The sequence below is a fragment of the Poromitra crassiceps genome (genome assembly GCF_964638095.1).
Source record: "Poromitra crassiceps genome assembly, chromosome: 7".
In the NCBI taxonomy this organism is placed as follows: domain Eukaryota; kingdom Metazoa; phylum Chordata; class Actinopteri; order Beryciformes; family Melamphaidae; genus Poromitra; species Poromitra crassiceps.
Genome location: NC_139628.1, coordinates 13115674 through 13141969, shown reverse-complemented (window position 1 = coordinate 13141969; position 26296 = coordinate 13115674). Strand labels below are relative to the sequence as shown.

The following is a 26296-nucleotide window of genomic DNA, read 5'->3' as shown; positions in this document are numbered from 1 at the left end:
ACAACATATGTGAATCAGATTAATTTAAACAAATACATTTTTATCCACTCACACCTCTCTCATATTTTCTCAACAAGGTTTGTGGCGGCACCAGTCTTTCACAAAGTCTGTTAACATCACAATATTATTCAGCTTACAGTCTGTAAACAGGACAAACCATTAAAATGAAGGAAGCAACCATAACTAATATGAAACAACAAAAGATATGTTTTAGATTTGCTCCACCAACAGTCTTAAAGCGGGAATCTTCTTAACGGGAACCTTCGGGGGGGGGGGACATCGGTTGCTAACGCCTGTTAGCAATAATGTACAGAGTTTTATGTCTGACTACTTTACAGTCTGAAACAGTGTAATCTTAGGTGGGATGTCAAAGAAAACTGAGATTTTCTAATAGTATTGCTTAACAATGTTTTACAGCTCATTTTGTCAACGTTTTGAAGCACAATATCCGTTTCATTAGTTTAGACCAGTGGTTCTCAACGTGGGGTCTGGGGACCACCAGGGGTCCCCCCAGTAAATTGATGAATTGTTGCCATTATTTCACTCACAATAAGTTAACACAATTGACCGTATTCACACAGCAGCCATTTTGAACTCCGGTGGGAAACTCTACCTGGAAGATTGGCAGAAATCTAGCGTTACTTCAACACACAACTAGGGATGAAACGATAACCGGTTTGAATGATAACCGTACCGTTTCAAATGTTCATTAATCATTCAAACCCTGGTACCATGATTACCGTGTTGCCATGATTACAGTGCTTTGAAAAACATGGTAAATACTGTCCATCATCAACCAAAGCCGGCAACCGTCTCCCAGATGCAAACGTGCAGCCGTGGAGAAATGATTTCAGTGAGTGTATCAATCCTTTTTGGGTCTGACTTTTCAATATCACACTTGGTGAAATGATTTCTGTGAGTGTATTAGTACCGTACTTTTTGAACATTTTCAGCACATTTTAATACCGTGATGATAAAACTGATAACCGTGATCATTTTAGTCACTATAATTGTAGTCTCGCTGGCCAGCCTCCTCTCTCCCTTCCGTCCGAGGAGTCTGGCGCCGCAGGTCTCCATAGTGGGATTGCGATGGGCGGTGCTTAGCAGCAGTGCCCCTGGAAAATTGTTTCAAACATTCCAACTTGCCGTTTTCAGCGTGTAGGTTTGTGCCGTTAGCTTGCTAGCTAGTTAGCGTTGTTGTTTTCCCTGAGGTGGCAGGGGACTATTTACAGCAACACACAGGGAGGAGGGAGCGGAAGCCGCTCTGATTGACATGGTCGGAGCCAATGACAGAGCTTCTTAAGCGGGGAGCGGAAATCCGGCAGCGTCTGAAACCGACGCCTCCAATGGGAGAGCGGAGTAGAGCAGGGGAGGGTTTATCCCAGTTATGGGGACCTGCGGAGTCAGACTCCTCGGACGGAAGGGAGAGGAGGATGGCCAGCGACACTACTATAATTGTGATGTGAAATTTTCATATTGTTCCATCTCTACACACAATAGAACTTCAGCAGCATCGGTAACAACAGGGACAAGAACTGCAGGAAGTTAGCTAGCTTACTTACGGTGGAGCCACATTAGGGCGTCGTTTGACGCATGCCGACGCTGCTGCCCATTCACTTTGTATTGAACACGCTGCTCATCGCCTCGCGAAGCATGCTGGGATACCAGGCGATGCGGAGCAGGCTTGTGAAGCGACAGTGGGAGACAGAGGGGGCGGGGTGGAGTTTGACAACATTTTAAGCTAGCCAATTTGAGCTCGTCCTAGGTCCTACCCTCTTCTCCTGTCCTCTTCCGATTCCTCTCTACCACCAATTTTCAAAGAAGCAATGTAAAAGAGAGAAACGAGCATGGCAGCAGCCAGGCGTCAGCATGCGTCAAACCACGCCCTAATGTGGCTCCACCGTTAGTTAGCGAGCTATACTAGCTAGCTACCGAGGCTACACTGTAGGTAGTGACAATGGGCCAAATGTATTAAAATGTGAACAGGTATCCCTCTGATTCTTCATATACATTTGTTTTTCAGTGGGGAATCTGTGAAATAAGAAGTGTATGATGTATCATACATCATACGTGCATCAGCAAGACAGTACAGAATGGGCTGGACTCGCTCTTCCAAATAGAGTTTTCCACCCTGAGTGTTCAAAACGCTCCGCCTCCTCCGTTATCTCTCTACCTACAATACAGGAAGTCATGGAATCCCTGACAAACGCATAATCGACAATAAGAAAATATTCTGATTTGGGTCCGAGAGACAAAATCTTATCATAATGGAAGTCTCTAATGTGGACTAAATTTGGGGTTCTTGATATGAAAAAGATTGACAAAGATGTCAGATAGTGCATCACAAAATCCCCCAAAACCACCATATATCATCGCCGTTATGATTCCACTTTAAGACGATGATACAGAATTACCGCCCGGCTCTGGTTCGCGGTCCCATGTGACTCAGTGGGCGGGGCTGCCAGGGTGCGGGGGTTCGAGTCCCGCTGAACTCACACAGTCACGACACCGTGAGGCACTTGGGACAAAAGTCTCTCCAGCAAAGGGCAGACCGAGTTCGTTAGTTCAGACCGAGCTGTCCACAGGCACAGCAAAGACACATTTCAAATCACAAAACTGAGTGTAAGCTGTCTTTAAAGAATAGTTCACACAAAGGTTTACTTTAAATTGGGTCATTATCGACTCATCTCATGCCAGTACTAAACTCGGGTGAGTGTTTTTCTCTTCATACAACAACTCACCTGGAGTTCAGGCTCATTGCTCGAGGACTTTCTTCCAGTGGACGGGGACTCTGTGGAGCTGGATGTTCTGCTTCATAAAGGACAACGAATGTCCATAGAATTCCTTCATTACCAAACATCATGAAGCCAGCGTGGCCGCGTGACGTTAGTGTGTGCGGCAGTAGCCAACCTCCATCTTGTGAGGTCTGTTAATGCGGAAGTACATGCAATGCCAATCCATGAACTAATGGATCAAATTACTTATACATCGTCAGGTGTCTCACCTGGTAGAGCACGTACCACAAAGGCTTGCCTTAGTCCTTCCTGCAGCCGACCCGGGTTCGATCATGACACCTGTGGCCCGTTGCTGCATGTCATCCACTCATTCTCTCCCTACCTTTCCTGTCAATATACTGTCCTGTCTAAGAAAGGCAAAATTATAAAAAATTAAAAAAATCTGAAAAAGAAAAGAAGAATATTATACTACACATGCTTTATGGAGGAATTTTATGGACATTTGTTGTCACCTTTGAATCAGAAGGTCCAGCTCCCCAGAGTCTCCATTCACTGGAAGAAGCTCCTCCAGCAGCTAGCCTGGAGAACGGCAATAGCTACTGAAATAATATCCTATAATTAAGAAGAATGCAAAGTCTAATTGTGTAAGCAGAAATTGTGTTCAGCTATGCCATTTTAAATGCGATCGCGCTGAATCTTTCAGGAAGTGTAAAGAGCACCCCTACAGGTGACCTAAAGGAACTGGATTTTTTTTAATGGGGGTAATTAGGGGAGATTAATGAGCGAACTTGCGCTGCTGTGCAGCCTCCACTCCACCGGTCACACTGGATACACTGGAGGGGGATAACGCTAGTGAAGAAAAACAAACTCACCCGAGTTTGTACAGTACTGGCATGAGGAGCAGTCGTTAATGACCAAATTACATTTTTTGGGGGAGAACTGTTCCTTTAATCGCTGCCACTGTCACTGTCGCTTTCCTCCTCCTCTTCCTCCTCTTTCTTCTCGGTCTCTTCCACCAGTCCAGAGAAGAAGTCGTTGTCTCCCAGAGCCTTCTTGCTCAGGGACTTCATGCGTCCGTCCTTCTTCTTCCTCTTGCGGTAGTCGCTGATGCTGAGGCCTTGCAGGCCGGAGATGTCCCAGAACTTGACCAGCTGGTCGTGGGCACAGCTGGCCAGCAGCCCGCCGTCTCGCGACTTGGCCATCTGCTCGATGGGCTCGCCCACGTGCTGCCCCACGCAGCCCACCACCCGGTTGGGGAGCAGGTTGATCGCTCTGGCAGCAGAACAGAGGAGAGGAGAAGATGCTTCTGTTTATATTTCAGGGGTCTCATTTACTAACTGCATGTGCTTAGGACCCCTACAAAGGATGAACTAAAAGAACGCCTGACCTATCCAGTGACTGCATGAACACCTGCATGCAATGTCCCTGTTCAATTGATAATCAGGCCCATTTATATGCGCCATGTGGTAATTGGCATCGACCATTTATGGTTGGATTGGGGCGGATCCACATGCAGAATGTCCTAGTTGGACGGTGGATTGCCTGCAGCAGGTATGGGCACCTTTCTGTGCCTGTATCGATATAGTAGGGCTGGGCGATAAAACGATAGCAATATATATCGCGACAGACACGGGATCAATACAATAGAAAAAAGTGGCTCGATAGAGCCGTTCGATAGACTGCATGAAAAAAACAAGAACGCTTCTGCTCCGTGGCCATGGTCCGTGGCTCATAAACAGCCTATCACGTCCTTTGTTAATACAGCGTGCTACGAGTGACACGGAAACCAAGCCAATCATTTACAGACAAACCGCGAGCGTGCACCCGCCCCAGCTCATAAACAGCCAATCATGTCCCTTGACAATGGGCAGTGCTAGTAGTGACGTGAACAGCATGTTTGATCTCACCCGGCACCACACACCTCCAACCAAGTGAATCAACAGTAACACAGAAGAGAACGTGAGTGCAGGGAGAAGACGTGGAAGAAATTGTCAATACAAAGGACGTGGAAAGCAGAACACCGTTGTCTATAAACGTTACAAAGAATTCAATGTGAGTGAGTTTCAATTCATGTTCACGTAAATTGACAGCGTTGTTAAGCCCGTAGTCTTTCTTGTGCGACACCAATTTCACAAATGCGGACATCTCCGACGTGACTTTGTGGAATCAAACGCGGGGCAGCTCCTTCACTGAATCACCGAACGTTAAACAACCCTGAAATACACGTTACCAAACGTTGTTTTTTGTTTGAGAAGGCTGCCAAAGCTAGGCTATGTCATCAAAATAAAACATCACCATGTCTGTAAATTACTGCTTGCACTCAGAGCATACATGATGTGTGACAGTGTTAGCATTACAATTACCTGTGTGCCTTGAAAATAAAGTGGTCATTAACACCCGAGTACTCGCCCCCATCCCTACTGAGTAGTAGGGGTGTCAAAAATAATCGATTATAAGATGCATCGCGATGCGGACGTGCACAATTCTGCATCGATTCACAAATGTCAAAATTCGATTATTATTATTTTTTTTAGAATAAAATAAAATATAATGGAAGTACATGCAGTTGTTTATTTTAATTATGGATCATAATACAATGCAATTCCAAATGCACTTTTATTTTGAATGTAGCCACACAGTGAGAAAAAAGAAAGTGAGAAAAAATAAATCATGTATTGTGGAAAAAAGTGATGCATCGATTTAAGATGCATCGAGATGCATCGATAATCGTAATCGAATCGAATCCCTCTCAATCGTAATCGAATCGTGAGGCCAGTGAAGATTCACAGCCCTACTGAGTAGAGAGACTGCCTTTCCAAGACGAGGCCGCTCGGGTACCGTTCCAGTCGGTGTTAACCAGGCGTGCACAGCTGGGCTCTTTATATCTATAGCGCTGCCTGTAACCCCCGTGTGACTCACCGTATGAAGCCGTCCATGGACGCGGCGCACATGATGCTGTCGGTGACGGCGACGATGCAGTCCACAGACTCGGCTTTGATGGCGAAGCGGTCGCTGGTGGCGCCGAAGCCGTTCCAGTTGAAGATGTAAACGCTGCCCTCGCTAGAGCCGCACACCACCTTCCTGCCGCGCTTCATCACCGCCACCGACGTCAGGTCGCCGCTCTGAGGCTCCGACTGCAGCTCAAACCTGCGGCGCTTGATGTTAAACACGCCCATGGTGCCGTCACCACTGTGGAGAGGAGAGATCACGCTGCCTTCATTCTGTCTGACTGATTGTAAATACAAATTGCAGACTGTGAAAAAAAAAATCATAACAGTCATGAATTGTGGAAGTGTTTAACCTGTGTTGGATCAAATGCTTCTTGCCACATGGTATGTTGTCAAGCAGCGTTGAACTGATTAGTCGATTCATTGATCAACATGGACTTAATCGATTAGAATTCAAAAAAGGTTTTGGTAATTTATCAGTAAAAATACCAAACATTTGCTGGTTTCAGCTTAAAAAAAAGTATACTTTCCTCTGTTTCACCTCATTGTAAAACAAATTTAGTTTTTTTTTGTCTGCCTGTTCTAGAGAATCACTTTACTTCTCTCACTCTCACAAATCTCAAAATAAAGTTCTTCAGGTTACTGGACAGAGCTTTTTGTACAAATAAAATCCAGCTGAAAATGAATTAGTTTATCCCACTTCATCTATCCAACATGCTTGACTTTCCCAAAGGAAAACAGGTGCAACTAATCTACGGTATATAACAACACATCTGATGTCATGTATTTACATCACAGAGTTATCCCCAACCCAGACCAATGTAACGGAGATTTAAAGAGTCACAGTGCCATCTAGTGGTGGAAAAAAATATCTTTTTGTTTTTTGAGGCACTTGCAATTCAATGACCTTTAAAAAAATCCTGTTTCCTCTATGCTAGCTTCAGGGTTCTCACACATTTTCACTCAAAACTTGTCCATGACTTTTCAAGGATCCATAATAGAATTTCCATGTAATGTGAGGCGGTGACTCTGAATCAAAGAGGACACACCTCTTTATATTATATTATATTATATTATATTATATTATATATTATCTTTATATTTGGGACCCCCTCTAAAACGAGATGGCACATCTCAAGGGGTTTATCCTAATAAACAATTTCAATATTGGATTTTAGTGCTTTATGTTACTACATCACATTACATGGAAGCTATTGACGTAAAACAGGAATTTTCCATAGAAATGTTAATATAAAATCCAAGAAGCACTAAAATCCAATATAAAGAGGAGTGTCCTATTCGTCCAGTGTAGTACCGTAAATTCCGGACTATAAGATGCACCGGTCTATAAGCCGCACCTTCAAAGGTGACTATTTTTTTCTTCTATAAGCCGCACCGGTCTATAAGCCGCGGGTGTTTTGATGTTTAATTACCATATGAAAGGGTTCGTGCACAGAGAGGAATGTCGGGAAAGAGATCGCTGTTTGGGGAAGCTCCCATTTATTAACATTTCAACAAAACAAAAGTCAGGTCACTAATCCCCAGACAAAATCACACATTGTGGTATTTTTTGTTTTTTTTACAGTGCACACAGTGTCCGCGGTGTGGTGAAAAGAGGGCAAGAGAGGAAATTAAAACAGAAGTGGATTTATAGTTAGAAAGAGTGCTAAAGAAGAGAGAATTCCGTTTTTTATTTTTTTATTTTAGTTACTCACAGTACTATTGACCAGTCCAACTCAAAAGATATTCGGCAGTTTCACTTTGAGCTCTTGTTCCGCCGCTGGGCACACAGTGTCCGCGGTGTGGTGAAAAGAGGGCAAGAGAGGAAATTAAAACAGAAGTGGATTTATAGTTAGAAAGAGTGCTAAAGATAGTCCGGTCTGGTTATGACGAGTCTCGCTGGGTACAGTACGCCAAAGCGATATCCATTGACTCGATGATGCTGTTGTATGTTGCGCGTTTCTGTTGCACCAACGCGGAGAGGTCCTGCCCGGACGAAAAAGCGCGTACCCTCCCAGGTGAGGGGCTTCTTCCCCGCAGCCTGGAGGATGAGTTGACGGTCGGGCCAGCGGAGTAGGCAGATGAAGATGGCCCTCGGTGGCAGGCCGGGTCTGGACGTGGCCGAGGCGCCCGGTGTGCCCTGTCCACCTCTGGTGGTTTCTCGCCTTCCTTCAGGTCCAGGATGTAACACAGGATTTTGCCACGAAAGCGTCCATGTCACCGATCTCAGCTCCTCTTTTACATTGATCAGGCGAATGTTATTTCTTTTACTATTATAAACTCTGTTCACGGTTGCCTTAGTTTCTTTAGTGAGTGAGTGGATGGACTTCTGCACGTTTTCAAACTTGTTTTCAAGCTGCTCAAAACCTCTGAGCGATGTCGGACTTAATCGATAGTGTTTCACGGAGTAAAAGTTTAGCCCAAGCGTGTATCTCCAGCCTCCAGCAGGTGAGTCATTTCCTCATTCATGGCGTGATTGCTTCGTCTTTTTCTTTCTGCTTACCTGTGTTGTGTTATGTTATGTTATGTTATGTTGTTAAAAGAGGGCAAGAGAGGAAATTAAAACAGAAGTGGATTTATAGTTAGAAAGAGTGCTAAAAAAAGAGAGATTTTTTTTTTTTTTTGGAAAAAATCCATAGATAAGACGCACCGTTATATAAGCCGCAGGGGGCAAAAAAGGCCAAAAAACGGGAAAAAAGCCGCGGCTTATAGTCCGGAATTTACGGTAATCATTTCTGGTACTCATATGGAGTCAATGTGACACATTAACTAAAACGTATTGACTGAATTTATTTGACTTTGACTCCTGTATTCTTCTGTGGTGTTGGCTACATTTGTACTGTAGTCAGCTATCAGTGTTGGGCAAGTTACTTTCAAAATGTAATATACCACATATTACTAGTTACTTTCATTTGAAAGTAATAAGTTACTTTACAATATTACTGTCTGTGTAGAGTAACTCATTACTTATTACACTACTTTTGCATTACTTTTACCAAAACAACAGCAGCAGCAGAATGACATCGGCGCCCCGGAACCATCCAGAAAAATAATGTCAACCGCCTTGAAGTCAGTGTAAACCATCCAAAATTCTAAATGTTATTCTTTTCCTTTGTTATTGTCATCTATTAGTGGTTATTTGCATAAAACCCCCAACACTGTCAGCTATACAGGGATCCTTGCTTTAACAGTGTCATGTATGTCTCTTGTTCTTAGTTCTGTACTTGGATGTGTACAAAATAGAGGCTGAATTTTTTTCGGGATTCCCGTGGGTCACGGGATGGGAGTCATTTCATTGTTCATCACGGGATTGGGAGGGGACGGGGGAAAAAAGTCAAAGGGAGCGGGAATCATGACAACAATAGACCAGTTTTTATAGCCTATATATGCTTTTTTTTATAGCCTTTTATACTCGGGTACTCGAGTACTCGTTCATAACGTCAGTACTCGAGTAACGTTTGCGCAGTTCGGGTAGTCTCCCCACTCCCCACCCCTTTAAAAATGGTCTAAATCTACGCATGCATCGTTATGTGGATCTGGCAGCATGAACTGCACGGCCGGGCGTCAAGTCAGCCAGAATGTACAAGTACATCATCCGCTTTGTTGCTTTAAAAAATAAAACGCTTATTGTAACATAACCTTGTTTATTTTGAGTAATGCGTTACAGCCACAGTTTCACGCCATATAACATCACAACGAGTATTTGGATTAGGGATGGGCGCGAGTACTCAGGTACTCGAGTACTCGTTCATAACGTCAGTACTCGAGTAATGTTTCCGCTGTTCGGGTACTCGCCCCACTCCCCACCCCTTTAAAAATGTATAAATCTACGCATGCATCGTTATGTGGATCTGGCAGCATGAACTGCACGGGCATCAAGTCAGCCAGAATGTACAAGTACGTCATCGGCTTTGTTGATTTCAAAATAAAAGGCTTATTGTAACATAACCTTATTTATTTTGAGTAATGCGTTACAGCCATAGTTTCACGCCATATAACATCACAACGAGTATTATGATACAAGGTTTGCTGCTTCGTTCGTTGAAGTTGAGTTTTAACCTGAAGTTTTCCAGCTCATCCCGAAAATGGTGGCTGAAGATATGCTCCCGAAGGAGACAGATGCACGCTTCTTCATAGCGCACGCCCGGTAAAACTCATTTGCATTAGTTTACTGACTACACTGTCGTTTCCCATAATGTTACAAGAAATGTGGAGAAAGAATCGCTTTTTGGGAGACAATCGTTTCATGGTGATCACTATTTAGCTGCAGCTGTAACGTTAATCACACAGCAGTGGTCAGTTTTCACTTTTTGGCAGAACACCGGACCTTGTAATCCGTGGATTTACGTTAGTGTAACAGTGATCATAAAATAAAATGGCTGATACTGGACAATGGACATGTATTGGAATTGAGCCTTCGCTTGTTTCACAACAATATTGTCCGCTCCGAAGCGCTAATGCCATCCATCCAACCATCGGAGATGCTGTCTGAGGTAGGCTTTAGACGTTCGCTTAGCGCCACCTCACCTAATATCAGTCAGTTCCTCTCCTCACAAAAAATGCTCCAGGTAGTGATTTTTCCATGCAAAAATGCAAATGTTATGTGTGAACAGCCCCATAGACAGCAGATTACCCCTGCTCCGTCATTACCATAGTAATCACACAGACCCCCACCCCGCGCGAGTACTCGAGTACTCGTTCATAATAGAAGGAGAGTACTCGAGTATTTAATTTGCTTAAAATGCCCATCCCTAGTGTAGTGATGTGAGACTGATGCTGGTGGATGTGTAGTCCTAACCTGGTGGTGAGCAGGATCCTCTTGGCCTGGTCCACAGTGATGTCACTGATGTAATCGTCGTGGTGTTTCAGATCCATGATGGCTGTCCCTCTCCTCATGTCCCACACCTGCAGCAGGACAACAACACAACACAGCAGCGTCAGTCACTCTGACCGCCTGGCTTCAAACAACACTGCCTCCACAGCTTTCTCTTCTTCACGTGTCAACACATTTCACTATGGCAGGTCATGTTCAGCTTCAAACAACACTGCCCCCACAGCTTTCTCTTCTTCATGTGTCAACACATTTCACTATGGCAGGTCATGTTCAGCTTCAAACAACACTGCCTCCACAGCTTTCTCTTCTTCACGTGTCAACACATTTCACTATGGCAGGTCATGTTCAGCTTCAAACAACACTGCCCCCACAGCTTTCTCTTCTTCATGTGTCAACAACACATTTCACTATGGCAGGTCATGTTCAGCTTCAAACAACACTGCCCCCACAGCTTTCTCTTCTTCATGTGTCAACAACACATTTCACTATGGCAGGTCATGTTCAGCTTCAAACAATACTGCCCCCACAGCTTTCTCTTCTTCATGTGTCAACACATTTCACTATTGGCAGGTCATGTTCAGCTTCAAACAACACTGCCCCCACAGCTTTCTCTTCTTCACGTGTCAACACATTTCACTATGGCAGGTCATGTTCAGCTTCAAACAACACTGCCCCCACAGCTTTCTCTTCTTCATGTGTCAACAACACATTTCACTATGGAGGGTCATGTTCAGCTTCAAACAACACTGCCTCCACAGCTTTCTCTTCTTCATGTGTCAACACATTTCACTATGGCAGGTCATGTTCAGCTTCAAACAACACTGCCCCCACAGCTTTCTCTTCTTCATGTGTCAACACATTTCACTATGGCAGGTCATGTTCAGCTTCAAACAACACTGCCCCCACAGCTTTCTCTTCTTCATGTGTCAACAACACATTTCACTATGGCAGGTCATGTTCAGCTTCAAACAACACTGCCCCCACAGCTTTCTCTTCTTCATGTGTCAACAACACATTTCACTATGGCAGGTCATGTTCAGCTTCAAACAACACTGCCCCCACAGCTTTCTCTTCTTCATGTGTCAACAACACATTTCACTATGGCAGGTCATGTTCAGCTTCAAACAACACTGCCCCCACAGCTTTCTCTTCTTCATGTGTCAACAACACATTTCACTATGGCAGGTCATGTTCAGCTTCAAACAACACTGCCCCCACAGCTTTCTCTTCTTCATGTGTCAACAACACATTTCACTATGGCAGGTCATGTTCAGCTTCAAACAACACTGCCCCCACAGCTTTCTCTTCTTCATGTGTCAACAACACATTTCACTATGGCAGGTCATGTTCAGCTTCAAACAACACTGCCCCCACAGCTTTCTCTTCTTCATGTGTCAACAACACATTTCACTATGGCAGGGGTAGGCAACCTGCAGCTCTTGACCCCCTCTCCAGTGGCTCCCTGTGGCTTTCCCAGAAAACTATATGGAAATTAGGGATGCACCGATATGAAAATTTTGGCCGATGCCGATAACCGATATTAACATTGCCGTTATGGCCGATAACCGATATTTACCGATGTCGATATGATCTGTATAAAAACACATTTCTATGATAATAAAATTTTGTACATACTGAAAAACACATGTAAACACTGAATTTGAAAAAGTAATGCATTTATTTATTTCAAAAACATTTGTAAAAGCCCATAAATCATAGATTTACTGCATTATTTCATCTCAATGTGAAGAATTTGGCTGATACCGATAACAGATATTAACATTGCAACATCGGACCGATACCGATATGTTAAAAAATGACTAACATCGGCCGATACCGATATGATTGCCGATATATCGTGCATCCCTAATGGAAATAAACGTTATTGTTGTAGGAGGCCTAAATTGATTCTTACATAATCCAATTGTAAAATGTGTAGCTTTAAGCATATAGACCAAAAATAAGAAGAAGAAGAAACATCTCAGTCAACTTGTGGCAGCTCAGGAGACGGACGTTGAATACATGAATGAATCGTTCATTCAAATATCAGAGCATCTATTCTCAGACTTCAAAAACAAAACCGAGATAGTTTAGAAAGTTAAAGATGTGAAAACAACAAGAAAGAGCTGGTCCTCCGCCCTGCACGCTGTCTTCACCGTTATCAGTTTGTCTCCATAAGACAAGGGACAATGGCATTTTCCTGGGGCAATCAACTTGTTTTTTTTCACGATAAGGTTCTTATCTGGAGGAAACCCCAGGGGAGCACGGGGAGAACATGCTCCACACACACGGGGAGAACATGCAAACTCCACACAGAAAGGCCTTTTTGACGACCCCACCTGGGCTGTAGGCACTGAGGACATGGGGATGGTGACACACCAAAGAACAGCAGTAGCGAGCACACTCCAAAATAAAGTACCGGTAAATCAAGGTAGAAACGTAAAACGGAGAAAAGGTCCAGCACTCCAGAATGTCCTTTAAGCGTTTAATAAGGTTTAGTACAGCAGCAAACAACGTACATGTTTCAGCAGGTAGCCTTTATCAGCGTTGTCAATGCTGATGAAGCCTACCTGCTGAAACACGTATGTTGTTTGCTGCTGTACTAAACTGTGGCAGCTGGCATTTTCTCCTTTGAAGGTGACACAAGTGCCCCAGGCGGGAATCGAACCCAGTGCCTTCTTGATGTGAGGCGACAGCGCTACCACTGCGCCACCGTGCTCTTCCTCATAGAAATTATATGAGAAGATATTATTATAGAAATTAGGCTATAAAGCCCCAGACACAGCAAGCTGACAGTCGGCTGTCGGCCATGTCTGGGCGTCTGTCGCTCTAGTATTTGTGGTGTGTCGCGCACCGCTGGCTCTAGTCTGCTTTGATGGCGGCGGCTTTTCCGGATGATTTAACATGTTGAATCGGCGCCAGGTCATTGGTGAGAGAAATCACTCTGATTGGCTGGTCAGCTGGTAGAGAAATCCCTCTGATTGGCTGGTCAGTTGGTAGAGAAATCACTCTGATTGACTGGTCAGCTGGTAACGAAGCGGTGCAGGAGAACAGAGGGCACACAAAACGCTCTGCTTATTTTCCAACTTTATCTCATCTGGTAATTCCAAAACACAGATATTTTCACAATGACGTTAAATCCATTATATTTTTTTCCAAATTCAGATTTTTCAATTTTAATTCTAATTTAGGGGTTAGGACATTTTTGGGGGGGGGAATGACTTGACTCTCTCAGACAGCCTCTTCGACATGTTTCTCAAAGTGGAAACGAAAGGGTCCCACGCAAGATCAACCCCCCTCTCAAAACGGAATTATTTCTCCATTTTACAATTATGAAATCATTTAGGTTCCTACAATAATTTGGTCTACTTTTGATTTTGATCATTAACTCATTGAGTGCCAGCCACTTTTGGAGAACGGACGCTCCCAGTGCCAGAGTTTCAGAGCGTTTTCAGTGATTTCTCGAGGCCCACAGAATATTGTGTGATATTACTATGTAAACACTGAACACGCACAAAGAACGATGAGACTCTATTCTATCATCTGCAAAAAAAAGTTTATTGATCCCATTTTCCGTTCTTTAGTTATGAGCCGGAGAAGATAGCTTGATTCATCCAAAAACAGCAATTTTTTTCTAGAAGCTGAGATAATTGGCCTTTTGTGAAATTAAACATTTCAAGCACACACTGACTCTGAAGCTAATCTTTTCTAATGTAGTCACACCTCAAAAATAATTTCCTTCAATAAAACAGTTTAGGCCAGGGAATTTTGTTTGGCAGAATAATATTTTTAGCTACAACCAGCAGCGCTGGCCCCTGCGTGCGCTGCTGGTTGCAGCTTCTTGCTGGTCTTGATTTGCTGCTGGTGGGCATCGGATATTCTGGCTTGCGTTTGTCAATCCTGTCCTGCTGCCTGGGTCTGTCTGGGTGTTGCGTGCTGCTCTGCGTGCCCCCCCCCCCCCCCCCGCCCCGCCCCGCCCCGCCTCGCCTCAACTGCACACTCCTCCTCCTGTCTGTGGTGGCTCTCTGCTGAGTTTGCTGTGCGCACAGTGAAGGGTGCAGCTTTTTTACAGCGTTCCGCGTGTGTTTGTCACCGGCAACGATGCTTCCAGTTGAGAATAATAACTCCACGGTGTGGATGTGCGGATGTGCTGTCGCAACCGACACAGAGCGGCTCAATTGTGGGAGCAGATTGGCTGCTGCAGGCACAGCTGCAGTAACGTGCTTCAGCATATCGATGCATACGGATGCGATGCGATTTCCGTTTCCATAACGACTTCTTCTTTGTTTTTTCCTTGCCTTTCTGTTATGTGGAGAGCACTGTCGCCACCTAAGGGTTCTGTAAAATAGGTTATAGACCTCCAATAGCTACAATAGTTGTACCAGAGATGTATCAGGGATTGATCCACGTCCCACCGTCAAAAAACGCAATTGACGACAACCGTCGTCATTGGCACTCTACGTCAGTATTTGAATTGACGACAGCTGTCGTCATTGGCATTCAATGAGTTAAGGCTGTTACACACCAAGAGCGATGCGAATATAAAGCACAAAATTGCGATGCGAGTTTTGACCCACCTGTCAATCACAGCCACAGAAAAATCGACCGTGGTCCGAAAAAAAAAAAAACACCGCAATAACACTCAGCGAAACTTCGCCTTTGGTATGCACGGTTGCATTGACTGATATAGGCTCGGAAAATATTATATACGTGCAAATTAATCGCACGAAAAATACGCTCCCGATGTGTAATGACCTTTAGACTTACTTTTTTTTTATCAATGTCAGCCAAATTATGGACAATTCTGCAAGATTCCATGTTTTATAGTGGATTCCATTTTATTACTAAATTCCATGTTTCGATCCGTTTTGTGGAAATCATATGGCCCTAGCCTTTGTGACATATTCATGTATAGAGTCGTTTCCAATTTCCATGTTGCCAGACACTATAATGACAGTTTGAGTCTCCCAGCGTCAAAACAAGCAGTTTTAGCGAACGTGGAATGACGGTGCACAATTGCCCGACTTTGTTACACTGGTAGTTGTTTGACGATATTGCTTGAGCTGTAAACTCGGTGAGTACTCGACCAATTTGAACAAAATATGTCACGATGAGTCCCTTAGACACATACAGTGTGGAAAATAGGTTCCAGGTTGTAAAAAATATATATATATATATCCTTTAAGACCCCACCACCCCCCTTGAAATGTATGTACACATCGACTACTGGTAGTAGTAGTAGTAGTATTAGTAGTATCGGTAATATTGAACGGGGTACATTCTCCTCACCTTCACCGTGCCCGCGTCGTCCCCCGTGGCGACCATGTTGTCGTCCACCAGCAGCAGTGTGTTGATGGGGGCTGTGTGAGCCTTGGGGATGCGTGTGAGCAGGCGGCCCTGCTCCACGTCCAGCACGTGCAGCGCCTTATCCCGGGACACGCTGAGCAGCCGCGTGCCGTCCGGCGTGAAGGCTAGCTCGCGGCACGACTTCAGGTGGTGACCCGACGACCACAGCTCCCGCGTCTCGCCCTCCACGCACGAGTAGCGGAAGGCGTAGATGTCCCCGTCAATGTCCCCGCAGGCCAGGATGTCTCTGCTCGGGGCGGCAAAGGTATCACCGTTAATGAAAACTAGGTGTGGACAAAACTGATTTTCGTTAACCGAAATAAAAAGAAAAACGAGGCTATCTCACACACTCTCACACACACACACACACACACACACACACACACACACACACACACACACACAGGATGGTAACAATTTATATGAATTAGGGAACACTTAACTAGTTGCTTATTAACATCATATTGAGTTTTGGTTCATTATTAGTCATTACAAACCACTTATTAGCAGCTTATTCCTATTGTACAAGTATTGGCCTTTTCACAACAACCGTTTTGAAGTGGTAAAGCAGGAAGTACTGCTGCTTCAATGATGGTTCCATTCCAATTAGGTGTTCCAGTGCCAGGGCCCTCGTTAATGTTATTGACTGCACCCGTTTTACATCCTGCTTTACCACCTCAAAACGGTTGTTGTGAAAAGGCCCTATAGCCCATTAACTATGGCTTTGCCTCAATCATCCGAATCAGTGCTTACAGGCAGTAGCCTAAAGATGTGTTATTGCACATTAACTGGGTTTTTACTAAAAGCAGACTAAAACTTTTAGTCTGCTTTGCTCAGTATAGGGCTATGGTGCTACCGTGCTAGCCTCGCCCCTTTCAGGACTGTGTTGTCACTGGCTAGGAGCTGCGTAGCTAGTGACAGAGCCGTATAATAGAAGAGTTCCGACATCTCCATTCACTACAATGGACCAGTTTTTTTCCAGGAAGTAGAAAGTGGAACTCTTGAGTAAAAAAAGCAGCACTGTCGAGTTGCAGCAAAATAGACAGTTTGTGTTGTACTTTGAAAGGGTTTTCCATCCATTGAATCAAATTGTACATTATCAGCTTTACTTTAGCATGCAAAAGTAGCGTGAGACCCATTCCTGGCTGTTCATTGGCTAATGAGTCTCGCATTTTGGTCCTCCGCTGACGCCACTCTCTTACTAGAGGACACTAGCTAGTGACAACTCGCATCAACAGGCTCTCTCAGACCCCCTGCATATGCACTCGCCCTGTCAAGCCCTGCCCCGCTGCTACAGCGTGGTTGGCTGCCTTGCTGTAGTTCCGTCTTCAATTGGTCTATTTAGATTTTGGTCCCTCCTCTCGTCTTCTTGTTTGCGATGTCCTGACGCCAGATATCCCAGCATGCTTTGCAAGGTGGTGAGCGACAGACGGCGGCGAGGGAAGGACGGACCATTTCGAAATCGACCAACCAAAGAGGGAAATACATCAAGGCAGCCAACCACGCTGTAGCAGCGGGGCAGGGGTGACTGGGCGCGATAGCGAGTATATCGCCCACATCACTTGGTGGTGTGTAGGGCCCGTCAGAGGGGAGATGGTATGCGTTACTACAGGCAGGGAAGACAGAAGAAGACCCGCCCCCGTCTTCCGGTGGCCTGTGCTGCAGTGTTTTCGTTCCCCCACAGAAATGCAACAGTAGGCAGTCGCCCATGTTTTCTAAACAGAACGCAATAATTGAGCGGAATATTTTTCCTGGAGGACAGCACTTTGGTTCTGGGTCTTCCGCCCATAGCCGGAATACTTTCCATCCAGGCTAAGTGACAAGAGAGAGAAATTATCCAACCAGCTAATGTTATGGCCGAAAACCTTTAGTTAATAGTTAACGTTATGTGTTCCCTAATAAGTGTTCAAAAACTACAAATTAAACGAGCAAAACCCGCTTTGAAAGTTAATTTAACCCCAACGGGAATTGAAAACACCCGCTAATGACAACAAATGAAGCTATGAAAAAGCAGAGCTAACCGTGTGGGGTGGAAGGCCACCGTGTTGGCTATCGCCTCCAGCCTGATGTCCTCCGGTGTGTCCCGGACGCGCGGGGCCGCGGGCTCGCCCCCCTCATCGTCCAGGTCTGAGTCTGGGTCCTCTCGATCCGGGTCTGGACCTGGGTCTGGGTCCGGGTCTGCTGCTGGTGGCTCCGTGCCGCCTGTGTTTCTTGTAGCTTCTGGTTTAAAGGTTTCAGGCTCTGGATCTGTCAGAGCAGAAGCAGCTTCAGCGTGTTGTTCCGTGGAAGCCGCCATGTTGTTTTCCTTCTCTTCTTCTGCTATGCTGCCGCTGGAGCTTTTGATACAAACCAGGGTGTAGAGGGCGCCATCTACCGGAGTGGATGTCAAGTACCTATTTTACTGTTGGTTGTTACCCTGGCATGGGCGTAGTCTCGTAGTCAGACCCACCGTCGACGTCATCAAGCTTCCAGCGACTTTCATCATGTATTAAAAGATCTACGGCTGGCTATTTTTCCCCATGATGGCGAAGGTTAGGCGAAGGCATGACCCGCCCCTCTCTGCCTCTGATTGGCCTAGCGTCAAACAGTCTGTGGTCAGACAGACAGCAGTTTTGCTTCCTAGCCTGCATGAAAGACGCCACTGTGTGTTTATGTTTATAGTCTGGCCTGTGGTTTATAACGCTGCCGCTACTCGCAGTGCACGTATGTAGCCTATAGAAAAAAAGAAAAAAAAGATAAGATAAGATAAGATAAGATAAGATAAGAGGTTCATGAGAATTGATCAAGGGTGATATAAAAACTGCGTCAATCAATGCGCATTTACAGTGAACTTTAATTCAGCTCATTGTAACACAAGAGTGACAAGTAGCCTATTTGAATTTAAATCTTTAAAATACACATTAATGTCTGTGCAATAGGCTAAATAGGCCTAAATAACTCAGTTATATGGTTTGCAATTGTAACGTCCAATATAATAAAGTAAGATCTCACATAACCTTTTGATATGTTGCCATGCCATCTCATGCTTGTTGATTCTCTCTAACCGACCACCAGCGCCATCTGGTGGCGAACTGTCACAACCGCACCAATTGCAACATAGCCTACCACTTCTATCCAGATATCTTAACACATTGTCCTGGAATCAATCAACTCCAGAAAATATGCAAACCTGGATCACTTCATCCTGTGGGCGATTTTAAAAGTCTGCAACTGTTTTACTTCTTTTCCTCAATCCCTTAGATGCATTTCCTGAAACTAAACCTGTTCTCAAAACTCTTGTGATTCTCAAAACAGCAGGCAAAAAATATGTCTCATACCACGCATGCAAAATAACGCACAAAATGTTAACCACATGTGTCAAGCGCAGTCAGTCAATCTCTACATTGTCACTTCATCACAAACTAATGTCAATGTCAGTCTCCTCATACCTCTCTCTGAGCTGCATTACCCCACACCGCACAGCAATCATTACTGTGACTATAGATTAGGCTATGAGATTATTATTAAGATGAAAAACCTTGCAATTTGCCCAACCATACCTGCCATTTCCATCACTCTTTTAGAAAGATCTGATATGTCCATGAGAGATTGTTTTATATTTTAACTCCCAATAATTGGACTTCTGAAAGCTCTTTAATTTGAATGCTGCCATTATGATAGGTGTCATGGCTTCAATTTCTTCCTCTTTCTTGTGGTGCATATGACCATATTTTCCATTTTATTTGCATTTAATACCAATTGATTGTCTTCCACCCATTTGACAACAGGTTTAAGATCATTTGATAAGTATTCATGCGGCTGCGTTTGTGAATGTGCTACTGCTGTGATGGTTGCATCATCAGCAAACATTATGTGCATCTGAGTTGGCCAACACTAAGGGAAGATCGTTTGTATATATATATATGGGCTATATAATGTACAACAAAGGTCCGAGGCAACTGCCTTGTGGAATGCCACAGGAAGTCATACGTGGAGAAGAAAATGAGCCATTGACAGATTGCTTTCTGCCATGAGTGCCATCTAAATAGGATTTCATCCAATTCATAGAATTCTGACTGAAGCCATAAATTAAGAAATTTACCACGAGAGGAAGGGGGTTGTGGCCACATTTACCACTGGTACAGGGTTGTGGCACGAGGCGAATCTTTTCTACAATAGCTACCACATAATATAAAAAATACACAATTGTAACATTCAATTCATTTATTTACAATCATTACTGGTTTCAGAATACATTTATCCTTCCGCAACAGAATATAGTTCCATTGACAGTCCCAGGTTCACTCCGTGACAACTCAAGCTCAGCCAGTTCTCTCTCCCCAATTTCACCATGTCGTTCTTTGTTCACTTCACCTTCATCTTCATCTAACCACTGCTCAAAACTCAATCCACCCAGTAAATCAAACGTTACTACGAAATCGGACATTTCCTTGTTAGAGATTTGTAGACTGACAGGCTAACAGTGGGCGGAGTCAGCACAGGTGTTCTTCATTCATCAGGGAGCGGAGTGATACTGCGGTTGGAGCCGAACTGTAGATTGTTGGCCTATTTACCACTGTTGCTAGCCAATCAGAATCCAGTATTCACTCATGCTGTTGTAGAATGACATATTTTTTTAAAGTAGAGATTGTGTAATCTATCAAATCAAACGCTGCAGTGAAATCAAGAAGTAGTAGGCTATAGACACAAGTTTACCTTGGGCAAGGGCTCTCAGCCAGGCATCAGTCATATCTATCAAAGTGGTTTCAGTAGAGGGGGATGGGTTAGCTTTAATTGTACTTTTCCTAATAGGAGCTTGGTGCTCAACAACATCGTTAAACAATTTTGTAAAACAATCAACAGCACAATCCAAGTCATCCACAAGATACACAAGGTCCCCGTGGAACAGTGGCCAAATCTCTTTGGCAGTCTTCTAATTTAAAAAAATTTAAACTCCCTCTTAAAGTCACTTTAGCCGGTCTTTTTGGCACTTTGGTGTGTTTTGCTGTGCACACAATATTATGATCTGTCCACGATAAGAGGGCAGATTTAGCATTACAAAATATCAGATCAATAATTCTTTGTTCTGTGCCCCAATCTGTTTCTTGAGGACCTTGTAATGTGACATCTTGTAGGCTACTATTTGAAATAAATTACGACTCTCCATAAATTGTGTAAACCTAGTCTTGTTACCAGCAATCTGGGAACCCAGAGTCTATTTCACCATGGAAATACATTCTGGGACACCCAGACCTTTTTAGACTTCCTGTGCGGATCTTCTGCCCAGGACTTCTACTTCCGTGCAGCGGTGACTTTTAAAAACATACATTGCATCGCTTTTATTTTGAAGGCTAAACGTCCAAATTCGTATATATTCACTAGTGGTTGGGACCGGAACTCTTATATTTGCCAGTACAACAGAGCGGCACAGCACAGAGGCGGAAGTCCTGGGCGGAAGATTCACGCTGTGAAAAAAGGTACGGTTGTCCCAGGGCCTATTTCCGTGCAGAAAGACTGGGTTCCCAGATTGCCATCAGAGAGTACTTTTCCCGTCAATGTTATAGTCTCCAAGCATAAATAATCCTTTCATCCAGACGCAGAGCCAAATCAATATTTTCAAATATTCTATCCAGGCATAAAGTGTTTGATTTCGGGGGCCTAGTATAAACACACCCAATTAACATTGGTTGTTGCAAAGGGAGATGCACTTGAATCCACAGGATCTCTAGTCCATTCACCCATAGATCATCCTGCACTTTGAACGATAGATAGACACACACACGCTAGTGATGATGTCAAAAGTGATGTCATAGGCTAAGGGCACGCACACATGCGCAAACACACACACACACACACACACACACAAGGAGGCATTGTGACAAGACTGATCAGTGATGTCACATACACAAGGAGGCATTCTGACAAGAGAGACTGATCAGTGATGTCATAGGGTGGCACACACACACACACACACACACACACACAGACTGAAGATGTCATCAGTTATCATAATGGAGCGCACACACACACACACACACACACATAAGGAGGCATTGTGACATCAATGATGTGGTAACATTTAGTGAGCAACACACACACACACACACACACCTGCACGTGCGCGGCGCCAATAGGGAAAGGGAGCAGCAGCCCAGCTACGGGCAAGGCCGCATAAATACTCAATCTATCTATAATTCCAGGAGTGTCTGTCTGTCTGTATGTATGTCTGCGCACAATCATTGTGATGCCATCAGTGAGTGATGTCATCAGTGATGCAAAGTTGGCAAATTGTGCGCAGACATACAACTTTGCATCACTGATGACAGTGATGTCAAAATGTCATCATCAGTGATGTCACTAAAGCACTCGATGATGATGTCATCAGTGAGTGTCTGTATGTTTGTATGTATGTCTGCGTACAATCATTGTGATGTCATCAGTGAGTGATAAACGTTGCATCACTGATGACAATGATGTTAAAATGTCATTGTTGGTGTGAAGAGTGGGAGAGCATGATGTGTGAATGGGAGGAAGGGTACCCATTGGTGAGGCTGTTATAGGTTCTGTGATGATGTCATCGGGGGTGATGTCATCAGTGATGTCATCAGTCTAAGGCTATAAAGTTAAATAGCCCCACGGGTAGGCTATTGCACTAGTCTTTATAATACTATTATTATTGCTATGCTCTTATTTAAATATAAGGCAACACCTCCCCCTCTCCTATTCCTGTCCTTCCTTATAACTGTATCCTTTCAGATCATTTTGTCCATTTGTTATGGTTTGGTCAAGATGCGTCTCAGTAATGGCAAGCACATGCAGATCATTCTCCTGCACATCATCAGTATCAGTATTTCATCCACTGTTTACCAAACTGTTCACATTCACATGAGCCATATGTAAACCCTTCCTTGACATTCAGCCATATGCAGTGTTTTGGCAAGTTACTTTCAAAATGTAATATACTACATATTACTAGTTACTTTCATTTGAAAGTAATACGTTACTTTACAATATAACTGTCTGTGTAGAGTAACTTGTTACTTATTACACTACTTTTGCATTACTTTCACCAAAATAACATCAGTAGCAGAATGACCAAGCCGCCCCGGAACCATCCAGACAAATAATTTCAACCGTCTTGAAGTCCGTGTAAACCGTCAAAAAATTCTAAACGTTGGTCCTTTTCCTGTTATTGTCATCTAGAGTGGTTATTTGCATAACAACATGCAATTTGATTAGGAAATGATTGTATCTTTATTTAAAGGCTTTGATTAAAAAAATGTAACTCAGTTTGTAACTTGTGTTACTTGACAAAGTAACTGATATTACTGAAATCCTATTGGTAATGTTATATTAGTAACTTTAGTTACTGCTAAAGTAATATATTACGTGTAATATGTTACTTTGTAATGAGTTACCCCCAACACTGGCCATATGTAAACCCTTCCTTGACATTCACTTGAGCCATATGTAAACCCTTATCAATGGAGTCTGTATGACTACGTCGCATTGGAGGGTGAACCATTTCATTCTGGATAAAACAGACAGTCAAAATTTAAAAAAGCCACAGAGTGATCTTTGAATCTATGTACAGCTGCCCATCAATATATAGTTTGCCCACAACTAAGGAAACTTACAGAGAGACAGACAGACAGACAGACAGACAGACAGACAGACAGACAGACAGACAGACAGACAGACAGACAGACAGTAAAATAAATAAAATAAAATAAAATAAAATAAAATAAAATAAAATAAAATTGTCAGCCTGTAGCAAGTTGCTACTAGCAACAGCTAGAGTTGTTATTGTTGTTTCATAGTGACGGAAGGATTTGAGAGAAACACGCAGGGAACGGAAAGGAAATCCATAAATGGTCAGAGCCGGTCGGTTGGAGCCAATGGCAGAGCTTGCAGGAAACGGAAAGGGATTTTCTTCCGTTCCCGACGGAGCCTCTTGATTTCCGTTTGCACACACATGAAACAAACCTGCCCCCAGAGGTTCGAGAAAAAAAATATAATATGCAGTGCAGTACCAAAGGGAAACCTGGGGACTGAGAGCAGTGCAACATTTTGTGCAATTTGGCATAGCGCCACCTACTGGCAACTCAAAAAGCATTTTTTTTCTCGAGAATCGACTTCAAACTTGGGGTGTGCTGTTGGGAACCCCATGAAGTGCACTGCCAAATTCCATGCAATTCGACATAGCGCCAGATAGATGTACTGGTAACACAAAAACAAATTTATCTCGAGAACCATTCGCCCGATTGACTTTCAAACTTGGGGAGTGCGCTTAGGGGGACCTGACAGAGTTTCAGTGTGTGTGTGTGTGTGTGCAGGCGAGGGCCCACGGGGTGGTGCATGGGGGGAACGGGCACTGCACTAGTAATAATAATAATAATCATAATAATAATCATAATAATGAGTTTCAGTTTCAGTTTATTTCATTCATGCTCACAGTATTACACTGAATAGACGGCAGAATTTACAAAAAATATCTCTAATAATAAAACCTAAACTCTAAAACCATAACATTTCGAAAGAATAAAAAACAAACAGCCAAAAACACACACGCACGCATGCACACCCACCAACACAGACACAGACAGACACACACCCACACAAAGCAGATAAAGGACATTAGCAGAGTTACTGCTTTCTTTCAGCCTGTTTCTTCTGCACTGAAAGTCTGTGATGTTGCCGCTGTTCCGTAGCAGTCTCTGTGTGTTTTCTGCTCTTGTTTGTGCGAGCATGTCATGAAGTGGATGCTGTTCATGTCATGTCTCTGACCAGCTGAGTGGCTGCTTGTTCCCTCCTGCTCTGAAGCGACGGGAGTTGTGGCAGTGTGGTAGAGCCTCTGGAGATGATCCTGAGGGCCCTAGCTCTTCTGCACCTTCACCAGCAGGACATCCTGATTTTTGTTGCATCCCACCAGAAGAACCATATTGCCATATTCCAGACATGGCCTAACCAAGATCTTCACGTGGTAGGCCATGCCTGGCTAGAACAGTCAGGTAGTGGAGCCGCTTAGAGGCTTGCCTCACCATCTGTTCAGTGTGAGTGTTCCCGCTGAGGTCAGAGTCCAGATGGAAGCCAAGGTATTTGGTGGTGGTCACAACCGGGACCTCCTGTCCACCTAGAAACAGAGGAGCAGGTTGTGGTGGGTTTCTGGAGAAACAGATCCTCAGCTCCACTGATTTTTCTCCGTTGAGGAGCATGTTATTTTCCGCCGCCCATTTGTCCAGCTGCGGGGCTTCCATTTACATTGAAGTGTCACTGTGGATGTTTGTTATGGGGATGGCTCGGGACAGTCCTATACTCTACTCGACCTGGTCTTACTCGTCTCTACTTGATATAGACTATGTTTCCATAGCAAGTTTACTCGCCTCCGCCCACACCTGGTCGTCATAGCGACCACATATCTGCCCTCCGCCCATAGCCGAAGTAGGCTATAACGTATAACGTTAAAATTAAATCCATACACAGAACTTTTAAACTGGTTATGAAATACTGGTGCCTCTAAATGACCTACAGTGTACATGGGCAAATGTGACAATCGGCTAGGAGAATGGATATCACTTTGTTGTTACTCAAACTCACATGCATGCGCTGCGCGGGGGACGGGAGTTGCGCTACGGGGAGAAGGGAAGCCTCTACCCCGGCGGCCTCTCACCAGGCAACCGTGGCTTCACTAAACCCCCGCCTCCGGCCTAGCGGAGCCAACTACACAACTACAAAGGGCTTCCCAAGGAGCGGACTTTTTCTCTCTCAAAACAATTGAAAACCACCATCATGTTAAAGCTGAGCAAGATCGATTTTATTTCACGTGAGCCGAAGGCAGCAACACAAAAGACTGATGGAAATAACATTAACAGAAGAGAATTAAGGTAAGCCCCACTAAACTGGTATCCAGCATTGAGTCAGTAGATACAGTAAACACAATTCTGCCTGACAAATCAGTCGTCTGGTGTTTTCACATCACCGTATGGTACCGGGTTCACAGCACTGGAACCTCAACAAAGCAGGGACCAAAACTAACACCACTCAACCCCGACTCAACCCGGGCTGTCCACGTTTTTGATCGGTGGAATGAGACAAAAAAGCGAGACGAACTGGGCGGGGCCGCGCTGATACCAGCGGTGGAAATGGGCCAAATGTGTGCCGTGACAAGAGCCAGGTCCTCAGCATTGTCCTTCAGCAGCCATGGTGGTGGGCTGTCAGGCCCGCAGGCCTTACGAGGGTTAAGCTTTTTAAGGGCTCTCTTGATTTGGCCTATACTGCAGAGCTCGATCTCGCGAGTAGGTGGTGGCAGTGGGAAGATAGGTGATGGTGGTGGTGGAGGGGACTGGTGGTAGCTGTTGAGGACTTCAGCCACCTTGTTTTCATTGACACCATCGATCTGTATCTTCCCTCGTGTTTTCATTTCTCCCAAGGCTTTTGTTGATAAAAACGCACAC

General features: G+C 44.3%; 1 protein-coding gene across 1 annotated transcript; it reads right to left on the bottom strand.

The window, feature by feature from the left end:
• Positions 1–51: 51 nt before the first annotated feature.
• LOC310779423 (WD repeat-containing protein 55-like) lies at positions 52–26262 on the bottom strand (the record flags this gene model as incomplete). Its single annotated transcript, XM_083639955.1, has 7 exons — positions 52–4007; positions 5655–5924; positions 10482–10588; positions 15807–16110; positions 17885–18199; positions 24837–24975; positions 25974–26262. The coding sequence occupies 7 exons, from the start codon at positions 26260–26262 to the stop codon at positions 3683–3685; spliced, it is 1749 nt and encodes a 582-aa protein (XP_083496081.1). The 3' UTR covers positions 52–3682.
• Between the last annotated feature and the right edge of the window lie 34 nt (positions 26263–26296).